This window comes from Mustela lutreola, chromosome 4, assembly GCF_030435805.1.
Source record: "Mustela lutreola isolate mMusLut2 chromosome 4, mMusLut2.pri, whole genome shotgun sequence".
Taxonomy (NCBI): Eukaryota; Metazoa; Chordata; class Mammalia; order Carnivora; family Mustelidae; genus Mustela; species Mustela lutreola.
The window spans coordinates 37,686,127-37,698,334 of NC_081293.1; the positions used below are offsets into that span (position 1 = coordinate 37,686,127).

At 43.1% G+C, this 12,208-nt stretch overlaps 1 protein-coding gene across 5 annotated transcripts; it reads right to left on the minus strand.

The window, feature by feature from the left end:
- Positions 1-3,340: 3,340 nt before the first annotated feature.
- On the minus strand, positions 3,341-8,184 carry ZNF32 (zinc finger protein 32). 5 transcript variants are annotated; one of them, XM_059169574.1, is made up of 3 exons: positions 8,041-8,184; positions 5,549-5,688; positions 3,341-4,290 (listed from the first exon to the last, which is right to left on the minus strand). In XM_059169574.1, the coding sequence occupies exons 2-3, from the start codon at positions 5,616-5,618 to the stop codon at positions 3,539-3,541; spliced, it is 822 nt and encodes a 273-aa protein (XP_059025557.1). In that variant the 5' UTR covers positions 5,619-5,688; positions 8,041-8,184; the 3' UTR covers positions 3,341-3,538. The 5 variants fall into 5 exon arrangements, with proteins under 5 accessions (XP_059025557.1, XP_059025555.1, XP_059025556.1 ...); XM_059169572.1 differs by having other exon boundaries at positions 3,341-4,332; XM_059169573.1 differs by lacking the exon at positions 8,041-8,184 and adding an exon at positions 7,841-8,022 and having other exon boundaries at positions 3,341-4,332.
- Positions 8,185-12,208: the final 4,024 nt, after the last annotated feature.

Here is a 12,208-nt window from a genome sequence, read left to right on the forward strand (position 1 = left end):
GGGAGAATGAAGATAATGACTGCCCTCTGAGATCTCTGGAGAGAATTATAGTGTGCCTTTGTATGTTTAATTAGCATCCTGCCCTTCAGGCCACAGCTATGAAGATAAGCTAATAAACCTCTTTCATGGAAAGACTGAGTGCCTTGTTCTGTTGTCTCTTGTTGTGCTTTGAGGGTGGTAGCTAGTTAAGAACTAATTCTCCATTGGTTACAGTTCTGTGGGCCCCTGAACATAAGCCCCACTGGCTGGCTACCAGAGCCAGGTGACTAGAGTTGTTCCCCTGGCCACAGCTGCAAGAATTGTTGTGCCAGAGGAGGGTATAAGCTGTTTTCTGGGAATTACCTGTGAGCTGAAGTGAGGCAGAGGGAGCCAGCCATCTTCCATCCCTGGAGATGCAGGCCCCTAGATGTGTGTTAAATTAAGATGCCTCGGAGCACCTGGGTGGCTCAGTGGGTTAAGCCTCTGCCTTCAGCTCAGGTTCTGATCTCAAGGTCCTGGGATAGAGCCCCACATCATCTGGCTCTCTGCTCAGTGGGGAGCCTGCTTCCCCCTCTCTCTCTGCCTGCCTCTCTACCTACTTGTGATCTCTGTCAAATAAATAAATAAAATCTTAAAAAAAAAAAGATGTCTGTGCCTCAGGCCATCACTTTAAGAAAATAAGTTTCTTTCATATGAAGTCTGAGTACCTCTCAATTGGCTGCTTCTGAGCTGGTCCCTGAGGTGAGTCTAAGTGTGAGAGCTCTTTAAGAGCTGTTGTGGGTCTCATGAATGTAAGTCCTCTTGGTTTTCAAAGCTAGTTGTTTTGGGGACTCATGTCTCAAGTCTTACAAGTTGAAGTACCTAATGTGGGACTCAAACTCTACTCCTCAGAAAGAAGATCCAGGTTGTGGGTTCCCTCCTGATTGTGGGTTGGCTGCACCAGGGGTAGGATTTATGGCAGTTGTCTCAGCTTCTCCTACCAGCTTCAATACAAATTTTTTATTTGTGTTATCTGTAGGTGTGACTCAGCAAGTTTTTAGGTTTTTTGTTTTTTAAGAGGAAATTGTTCCATAGGTAGCTGTAGAGTAGGTTGTCTGTGTGAGGAGGTGAACCCAGGATCTTCCTACATTGTCCTCTTAAACTAGAACACTCTTTTGTTGTTACTTTAATGGAAGCAGCCAACAATCTTTAGAAAGTTAATAATATCTGTATAAAAAATAGGAAGAATATTTATTTTTAAGATTTTATTTGTGATAGAGCGAGAGAGGGAACACAAGCACAGGGAAGCTCAAGAGGGACAAGCAGGCTCCCCGCTGAGCAGGGAGCATGATGCGGGTCTCTGTCCCAGGGTGCTGGGATCATGACCTGAGCTGAAGGCAGATGCTTAACCGCTGAGCCACCCAGAAGTCCCAGGAAGAATATTTTTAAAGATCTTTTATATTTTCTGACCTATTTACTCTTTATTATAAATACTCATTTCTTTTCTGCAGAACAAGGATTCTAAGATACCTATATATAGATTATGCATGTATGTATGTATCTGTCTAATCATGCAGAAACTTTTCACACTTTAAAGAGCTCTTCAGACCTATTCTTGGAAGTCATGTCCCATCAGTGCTGTTTTTTGTGTCTGAAGCAGTTACAAGCCTACCCAGATTCAAGTGGAGGTGAAACCAATCTCCATCTTTTCATGAGATTAGTGTTAACAGAACTTGTGGGGAGCGTTTTTAAACTGCCTCATTGTTACTGAATTATCTAATAAATTTCTTACAGAGCAGGACTGCTGGAGACCAGCATTTACTTCTTCATGTCACTTGTATCTGGGTTAACTAATCTATACGTTGCCTTCTGTTTTGTCAAAAGAAATGTTTACTTTTAAATCTTAAGCTTTCTCATGAATCATGAATTATAATTTCGTGTTTTGGTTTAGTCAGTAAGTAAATCTCAAGTCATTCTCCCAGATTTTTCCTTTTCTTTTCATAGTATCTTATCTTTTTAGAAAATGTTATGTTCTATTATTGCTGTATAGTAAATAACATAAATATTTAGTGGTAGAAAACCATAGCTTTTTATTTCTCTAATGACTTTTTGTGTTAGGAATTTGAGAAGTCTGTTCTTACTTAGGGCTCTCTCATATAGTTTTTGTCAGATGTCATATGGGGCTTCAGTCATCTCAAGGTTGCACTTGCCTGGACATCTACAGTAACGCACTCACGTGGCTGGTAGTTGATGCTGTCTGTTGGAGCTCAGCGGAAGCTGTCAGCTAGAGCACTTACATGCAGCTTGTCCATTATAGTGGCCTCAAGATAGACTTTTTACATGGCAGCTGATTTTCTCCAGAGTAAGCATCTCAAGAGAATCAGGCAGAAACTTTTCACACTTTTGAAGGGCTCTTCAGACCTATTCTTGGAAATTATATAGTATCAGTTCTGTTTTTTGTGTTTGAGGCAGTCACAAGCCTACCCAAACTCAAGTGGAGGTGACAGACCCCCATCTCTTCATGAGATAAGTGCTAAAGAACTTGTGTGCAGTATTTTTAAACTGCCTCATTGTTCCTAAAGTATACCTTACAGATAAGAAAATGCATAGACTCCTGTTAAGTTCAATGAATTTTGACAATTGCACAGACCCATGCATCTACCACCTGAAATAAGGATAGAGCATGTTTTCACTTTATAAGGTTGCCTTGTGCCCTTTTTAAGTCAGTCCTTACTCAGTTCCCTCCACCCATAGTTAGCAACTATCTGAATTCCATTAGTTCTATTCTATTAGATGAGTTTTCTAGTGTGTGTGTGTTTCCACTCAACATAAAGTTTTGAGATTCTTCTATATTATTGCATATATTAGTTGTATGTTATTTTTTATTGCTGAGTCACATTTCATTATATGAACATACCAGCATATGTTACCTTACCTATTGTTGGATATTTTGGGTTTTGTCCAGTTTATGACTATTACCAATTGGGATGATATCAACATTCTTGTATACATCTTCAAATGGTATCAGGGTATCTTTGGGAGCGATATTATATTACTATTCAAACCCACAGTATTTCTAAAGTATTTCTGTGCCCAAAGACCTTTGATATAATTTACCTCTCTAGATGATAAAGATTTGCTACCAAGCTCTTTGGGATGAATTCTTCCCTTCTTGAATCCTGATACAAGATTGATTTGAATATGTAAAGAAAAGACCGTGGGACTAATAAAGGGTTGATTTAAACAAAAACTAACGATGTCAACTACAGATTGAAAATCTGAATCTGTTATACATAGAAAAATCTCCCATGTATGCACTAGATTAATGGAGGTACTTGGGGGAACTTAGGTCAAAATAAACTGACAAATTATGAAACATATGTGATAATGATAATAAACAAGACATTTATTTTTCATACTTATTTGGGGGAAAGGAGAAAAGTCAGTTTGCTCTACCCAGTGATGGTCTTTCTGAAAGAGTCTCCATTCATTCCATAGCATTGGATAGGTTGCTTGATCTGAGTTTTTTTTTTTTTTTAAACTTTTAATTCATAAAGAGAACTTCCTTTGAAGAGGGTGGTCAAAGGGTGAGTCTTTGTGAGCAGCTTCGCTGGTGCACAGCCAGACTCCCTCTCTGAGTGAAGCTTTTCCCACACTGGCCACACAGATAGGGTGTCTCTCCTGTGTGGATTTTGCCATGCAGGATACAATTGCCCCTGGTGTGGAAACTCTTCCTGCACTGGGTGCAGGCATAGGGTTTCAGGCCTGTGTGGACTCTGATGTGAACAATTAAGCTTCCTTTCTGACTGAAGGCTTTTCCACACTGATCACATCTATAGGGCTTTTCTCCACTGTGCACTCTTCTATGAACAGCAAGGTTACTTTGATTCCTGAAGCTTCTCTGACAGATAGCACACTCATAGGGTTTCTGTCCAGTATGAAGTCTTTCATGAACAGCCAGACTACCTCGTTGACTAAAGCTTTTCCCACACTCCTTGCACTGATAGGGCTTCTCTCCTGTGTGTATTCGCTGATGTGTAACAAGATTGCCTTTGGCCCTAAAGCTTTTTCCACAATGGGTACACTCAAAGGGCTTTTGACCAGTGTGGATTCTCTCATGCAAGGTTAGACTGCCTTTTTGCCTGAAGGATTTTCCACATTCCTGACACTCATAGACCCTCTGTCTCACTCCAGGTGAATCTTCCTGTAGTGTCTTAGAATCTGGGGATTTTTGTTCCAGCTTCTCTCTTCTGAAAGAATTCTGGAAATCCCAGCTTGAGGATCCTGTGGCCTCAGAGTGATCATATTTGTGGTGGGCTTCTGTCATCACATCTGGTAAAATGAGAGGGAAGTCATGTAAGATGCACCAATATGCTGAGTGAGAAGAATAGGGAAAAAAGAAACAATGCTTTGAATGCTTATTATGTGCCAGACATTACACTGTGAACTTTGCATAGATAATTTAATCATGAAAACCCTATGAAACCTTATCCTACAGATAAGGAAATGAGAGCACAGGGAGGTTGTCACAGATCTTGCAGTTAGCTAAGTGTAGAGTTGGGATTCAAACACAGGCATGCTCCACAGAAGTATACTGTCTCTAAATTTAGTTTAATTTAGCCTCCCAAAGAACCTGTAAGGTAGACATGATTATCTCCTTTTTATAGACAAGAATATAGGCTCAGAAAATGAACAAAACTATATAAGATCAAATAGAGTCCCATAACCAAGTTTTCTCTGACTCCAAGATGGGTATGGATCCAGATTGTGCAGGACCTAAAACTTTAAGATTCTGGAGGCACTCCATTAAGAAAAAGTATAATATAAAAGTAGGTAGAGAGTTCTGAGAGACCAATACGTGAGAAATCATCTCTGTACCAATCTATTTTCCTGACAGTGGAGTAAGCTCCAGGACATCAGAAAATATGTACCAGAATCTTTGGAACATTACATCTACTATCTCTAGTCCCAGTAACCCTGCAAGGTAGAGTTTACTGTCCCTTTTTACAGATGAAGAGCCTGGAGCTCAAGGAAGTTAAACAATTTGCCTGATACCACAGATCAAGCTAGGACAATTATAGAATCTGATCCAGGGAACTTTCCCCTTTAATATTCATGCTATTTCAGTCTACTAAGCTATGGTGGAACTGAAATCAATTTTGGTTTGGAAGTTATTCTCAGACACTTCCTATGCATGCTGACAGTGTTTTCCATAGTGCCCTGCATCTGAGCCTGCTACTGCACTTTAATTATGGGTCCATTAATCACTATTAACAGTTTTCTTGGAGTCATCCTAGGAAAATTTTCTCTTGCCTTACTCTTATTCAACGATTGTGCCCTGATGTTAAGCTACTCGTTCATTTTCTCAGAGACTACCTCAAAACTACTCCATATCAAGATCATTCTCTTGCTCTGTTTCTAATGCTATTTCTAATTCTAGCTTGCAAACTTTCCCTGTAACCCCCAGGAATGGTGAACTCCTCCAAAGGAATGTCTCCTCTGCTTCCTCAGCCTACTGATCAGTGCTTGAGTACAGGGATACTAAATATTGTGATTTAAGGGCATCTCAGTGATCAACCGACTCACTCACTGAAAAATGCTACATTCTGCGCATATCTTCCATGACAATCCAGCAGGGTAGCTGTTGGAAATCCAAACATGTCCACGCCTGCTGTATGACTTTAATTACCACCTCTTCATATGATCCTTCCATGGGCTATTCTTGAACACCTGAGGAGGAAAAAAAAAAACAAACAAAAAACATAAAAAGAAAAACAGGAAAAGGCAAGAGAATTGATAAGTGAGAAGGATAAATTTGGGGTTTGAGTAAATGGAAGAAATCTGGATTGCCTGATGTAATCTTAGCCACCTATAATGTAACCCAAAGTTGGTCTAAAGGTACCATGACCACATATAAATGAGTCAAGATGGAAACGTGAGGTGGGAAGCACAGAACACATATATCTCTTCCTGCCAATCCCAAGATAATGGTCACTCCTGTTTGTACTTTAGCTATGGCATGTGATTGGGATCTCCCGCTTCCTTCCCCCACCTAACCACCTGCTCTTTTATACTTCAAGCCTCCAAAGGAATTCAGAATTAAAAAAAAAACACAACATTTCAGCCGTCATGATTCATTCTATGATGAAAATGGCTCCAGGTCTCCCCTCCAGTTCCCCCCAGGTTATAAGGACAAGAGATCTCATGTCTACCTTTTAACAATATTTAGGAGGGTCCAGATCCAGAACCACCCCTCTCCTATTCTTCAGGATATGAGAATACCAATTCTAAGTGTAAGTACTTGCCAATTCTAGGAAAAGAAAGACCTTCTTCAGACTCCCAAAACCAAGCCCAAGGCCCTCCAACTAGGATAAGTAACCTGTCCAAAGTCATACAGTCAGTAAGGAGTCCAGGGGGGGCAAAGGATCAAATTCAAGACTTTTGAGAGTCTATGCCCTTAAACTAGACAATTAAGAGCTGGTGAGAATTTTTATAAACTGGAACAGAATGTAACAATGCTTGATAGGACTTTACCACTCTTCGAGATCATAGGAATCCTCTTGTTCCACACTCTTTCTCCCCTCCCTCTCCCCATTTTTGAGTATTTTCTTCTTACTTTAGGATCCTAATTACTAAATTCGTACACTTTATGCAGTGGTTCAGTGCATAATCTTTATTCCCCTCCAATATGTTTCATCAAAATGCAGGCCTCCTGTTTTAATGAAATAGCGGTGTGATGCTACAGTGGTTTTGTTAACCTGAACATCTGGTCTTGACAACTGTACGTTCTGCCACATTTGTTCTGACTGGAGAGGCATTTTAAACTTGTATTTGGAGCTGTCACCTCCAATCTGGAGTAGAGGCTACAAAGGAATCCTCTATGATATCCTTATCTATGATATCCTCTGATACTGCCAGGATGCTACAGGAAGTTCATTTGTTCAAGGTGCTACTGCTTAACAACTGCACATCCATCAGGAGTCCCTGGAAAGTGCACGAAACCTAAACCCTGCCTAAGGTCAGACTCTGTCTCTGGGGAATCCAGCAAATAGTTTGGTCAGAACAAGTGGGTAGAATTTACAACTCTGCTTCTCCGCATGCTACGAGATCTTCCAACAAGTAACAACTCAGCTGCATCTCAGGAACTGCCTTGGTTAATAAATGGGGATTGTTTTATTTTTCTCCTTAGGTCACAAATCTGAGGAAATAATTTCCTGAAAAATTTATAAGTGGCTTTATTAATAGAAAATTGCTTTTCCTATCAAAGGCTATTTATCCTTTGGAAAAACTCAGAATAAGGCCAGGAGATAACTTGGTTTCTTGCCTTGAATCTCCCCTACCCCTATACAGCCTTGGGCAAGTAACCAAACAGCCCTGGCTCTATTTCCTCTCTAACTAAATAGGTTAACAATACTGTCATATCAGGTAGCTCTCAGGGGAATAAAAACCAAATGTGAAGAATCTCTGATGGCACCTACAGACTGAATGCCTAAAGTGGAGAGCCCTCAAAGGGGGTAAGCTTTGCTGTCTTTGGACCTCTTGGGCCATAGTCTCAGGTTTAGGAGATGAGGGTGGGGGTGATTATTTTCTCTACACATCTGAATCCATTTTGTTCTTCCTCCCATTCTCCACCTTAACAAGGCTGTCCTCTCTCCCATTCCCCCTCCCTAGACAGAGCAGCCCCCAGCCCCAACGTTTTGTGAAATCCTCTCTGCAGGCCCCAGGCACACCTGCCTGTGGCCTCCCCCTCCCGCTTCTCCAGGGTGCGGGGCCTTCACATATGCTCTGTCCTGCGGAGCGGTGGTCGGAGGGGCCCCTGCTCCCCCGGGTACACTCTCCCCTCCCGCCGCAGGCGCCCCCGGGCCCGCCCTGCGTGCTGGACCTCAGCATCCCGCTCTCCAGTCCGGCTGGACCCTTCTCTGCGGGCCGCACGCCTCTCCCCTCGCGGGTGGCCTCCCTCGGGGATCAGGCCGGCCAGGCCTGCTCTAGGGCAGCCGGGGCCGAAGAGGGCCCGGGGGCGGCGGCCTGCCCACGCGGCCCCGCCTAGCCGGGCTCACTGACCCGGCCGGCGGCCTCACTCACCGCAGCGGCGCGCGCCCGCAGACAGACAAAGGCCGGCGCCGAGCCCACAGCAGCGCCGGCGCGAGCGGACCGAACTACAACTCCCAAGAGGCTGCGCGAGAGCCCGCCTGCCGGGTCCTGGGCCTTGGCTGGCCTGGCTTCTTGGAGCACTGTGGGAAACGTAGTTCCGTGGCGCGCCTTGCTACTCGGACTCTGAGGGTCCCGACCGGGCGGGGCTCTTGGTCGGATCCCCTTTGTGCTGTAGGAAGAGGCGTTCTGTCCACCGTCGTAGTCCGGGGAGTGAGGGAGCCATGCAGCCGCTCAGATTAGGCCTGGAATAACCGCGTAGTAAAGCCGACCGGTGGGCCAGGAAATCCGGAATCCAGGGTTCTTGAGGATTTCATGGAAGGAAACAAAATCTTGCGGGAGAAAAGCCTTGGGTGCATTGGGGTTATGTGTTGAGCTGCTGCTTGAGCAAAGACTGGTCTGTAGTTCAGGCTCTGAAGCTAGGAGCAAATCTGTCAAGTAGAGCCTGTGGGTTAGTAATTTGACATAGCTGGAGACTTTAAAGGGTCTGAGAGGAGGATACTTTCGTCTGGTGTAGAGCTATTCCTTTCAGATCTTTTTAGCAAGATACTTGTCTTCAATTTGCAAGTGGGTGGCTCCACCACTGACTATCTGTGAGATAAAGGTTCTCTGAAAGTGCCCCAAGCCTCCCTCAAACACACTTTTCTAGGATCTTGCCCTCTTCCCAAGAGGGAATTTGGATAGGCAAGAATGGCTTTAAAATTCCTGATGACTCAGGTTGCTGTTGCCTGGGACTCCTCTTTAGAATCACCTTTGCTCTCCTTTTTCCTGGAACTCTCTTGCTCATTGTACTTTTCTCTTCAGGCTCCCTGCTCCGGAGCTTCCACTTGCGGACTGGTTTGGCCTCTTGAATGGAGGGCTTCATAAAGCAAACTTTCTATTGCTATGTCCTTGTCCTCTACCCCATAGCCACCAGTTAAGCAAAACAAAACAGAAAAATTAATTTCACAGAGTATACAAAGTGTAAGTAATAAGTTGGTTCTTAAATGTTAGTCATTACTATTACTAATAAAATATCATTACTCAAGTTCAATTGAATCTATGTGCTGAGCCCATTTTAAGTGCCAGGTACTGTGCTGAGTGATGGGGACATAAATGTGAACAAGGCACACTCCCTTCTCTTGGGAGGGGAGCTGAAAGTCTAGCTGAGAAACAAACACACCACCTTTCTTAAAATCTGTGCCAGTGGCTTCTCCACAGAGAGGTCCATGAGTGTGCAGTGGAAACTGCTCTGATGCCCCCCATCGCCACCCACAAAAGCCCCTCAGCACCAATGCAGATCTCCCTGTGGTGCATCCTTCTGTCATTCATTCCAGAGTCAGGGAGAGAAAGGGGTAGGTCACCAGGGGATGGGGCACAATCACTGTTCCGTTTTTCTTTCCTTGCTGAACAGCCAGATACTTTTACTTTTTCAAAGCTCAGGAAGCACACAGCAAAGGCCAGTCCCAGTGTTTGCTGCTTTCTTCTCTCCTGAGCTATGTCAATAGGGCTGTGTTTATCACCTGCCAAACTCCAGGAGTCATTTCTTCTGCTGATAAACAGCACCAGGCACCTAGAAGTCACTCTGGGTATATTGGTTCTGTTGAGGTCAGGATCAGTTGTGGGCATTAGGACAAGTTTCAGATCCCATCATGAAAGCAGATGACAAAGCTTCAGTGGGAAAAGGTAGCTGTAAAAGGGGACTTGTAGGGGTGCCTGGGTGGCTCAGTGGGTTAAAGCCTCTGCCTTCGGCTCAGGTCATGATCTCAGGGTCCTGGGATTCAGTCCCGCATTGGGCTCCCTGCTCAGCAGGGAGCCATCTCTCCCCTCTCTCTCTCTGCCTGCCTCTCTGCCTACTTGTGATCTCTCTCTGTCAAATAAATAAATAAAATCTTAAAAAAAAAAGGAGGGGGGACTTGTAGTTACTTTTCTCACATAAATCTGCATAAATTCTCTTAAGGGGAGAAAGCAGTTAGGACTGGAATTGATAAGACCTAATGCTCACTAGACAGATGCTTAGCAGTCTTCACTGAGATCCTAAATGGGGCCCAGTCTTCAAACACAACCAGCAACTTAATGCCCCCACTCAACAGGAGGTGGAGGAGGGAATAGGGTGATGGTGTCAGTAGTGTAGATTTGAAAAATTGCCAAAGAACTATTCCTCCACTTTGCATGTATTTCAAAACATTAGGCAAGGATAGATAATTCAATAAATGGTGTTATGACAAAAGGCTAACCATTTGGGAATGAAATAAAGTTAAAGGTTTACCTTACTATAGCCAAGATAGCCTCCAGATGGATTAAATGTAAAATGTAATACCCAGGTCCACAAAAGGCCCAGAAGAATGTATGGCTTAATACTTTTATAATCTTGGCATGGGACAGGCTTTCCTAACCATGGTAACAAAGGTAGAAACAATAAAGAATAAGATTGCTGGATTTGACAGCATTAAAATCCAACACTTCTGTGTGTCAACACCATTTATGAAGTTAACATATGAAAAGCTGGGAAAATATTAATAACTGTCATATTTAAAGATAACATACAAAAACATTTCAAAAGAAATTTGGCAAAGGACAGCAACTCAAAAAAGAAAATACTTAGGTTTGCTATTACTCTTTTTAAAATGCCAGGTGACAGAGGAAATTTTTTTTTCTCCTGACCGTTGAATGGCAAAAATTGTGGAAGGGACTAGGGTAATGGACATTTTCATCCGTGTGTAAATTGAGACAGTCATTCTGACTAGACATTTGGTGATATCTATCAAAAAGTCCTAAAAATATACATATTATGTCTAGAGTATTTTCCCCAGGGAAAAAAATTAGATAATTGTATCCTATAAGTGGAATGAAAGCTGCAGCATCTAAATTTCTAAAGTGAATTATTGACTTAGAAAGAAATTCTCGTTTCTTTGAAGGGAGTTGCTGCCCCAGAAGTTTCCATGAGATAGCATGATGCTCAAGGAAAGCTCTACTCCTTCACTTGCTGCCATAGTTCTGAACAGTCTTTGGGTCTAGAGTGGTAAAATCTGCCCTCCTGAAAGGGTTTATCAGAATAATTTCCATTATGTTTCAAGTCTGTGTTCATTCTAGTCCCTGTCAGAAATGCAGTGCCTTTAGTCATTTTCAACAACTGTGTTTTATGTCTTCATACCATTATTCTGTACATTCACTGAACTAACCGGCCTTCCCAGCCCTCCAAAGCCATCTCTTTATGTCCATCTTGGATGCCAGTGCTTGGCAGAAAGCTGGCTGTCTCTCAGGGCTTTATGCCCAGTGGCCAGACTTGAGGAGATGGATCTACCAGAAAGAAAGGGATCTCTGTGTTAGAACAATTCTTTGGAAAGGTTGAATTCTCAGTTAGAGCCATCCACAGGTCTCTTGACTTGCTAGCTAGTTCTCAGGGCTGGAAGTCATCCTGGCCTCTCCTTGGACAAGCCATTCCTGTTCTCTGCAGCTGCGTCTGTCCCTTTGAGCAAACATGTCTTGTGTTTATTCTCCCTATTCCTACATTCTACTAATGATTTGGCATTAATGATGCCTACTGTGTGCATCTTAGCTTTTGTAACTTAACTCTATTCAAATCTAAATCATTCATCCTTGTGGAGACTATTTGTACAGGATTCAGACAGATTTTTATTCTTGCCCTTTATTTCTCCCATGTAACTTGTTATACCTTTCTTCATGCAGTTTTTTGATGGAGTTGCTTATAAAGCAGAAGATGGGAGGGGAAGTTTGGGGTGGGGATTGATGCCCCACACTTAGTATATATTTGCATCTATTTCTAGCACTAAGGGCCAGGCAGGCTGTCCTTCCCTGCGTAGGTTCCAGTGCCCAGAGCTGATTATTCTGTTTGGTAGCACTTAGTGGGGCTGCTTTTAGGGATCCCTTTAGGATATATTTATGGTGCTGCTTGGCCCAAAAAGAGGAGGTGCCCTTTGTTGCGTGGGTGAGTATAGTCCTTTCATAATGACCCTCTAAGGAGATGTCAAGGGGGAGCATGAAGTTCTATGTTTCTGTCAGCCGACTTCGTAGGAAGCTCCCCCCCACCCCGCCAAAAAGCCAGACAATGAAGAGGCATGAATGGGATTGCAGGTGAGAGCTAGAAGTTGTTCCTGTTCAG

Excerpts from the sequence above, each read along its gene's own strand:
- ZNF32 (XM_059169572.1), bottom strand. The coding sequence starts at position 5,618 with ATGTTTGGATTTCCAACAGCTACCCTGCTGGATTGTCATGGAAGATAT. Across the intron at positions 4,333-5,548 it reads GCAGAATGTAGCATTTTTCA|CATATTGGTGCATCTTACAT; the intron begins GTGAGTGAGTCG and ends CTTCTCACTCAG.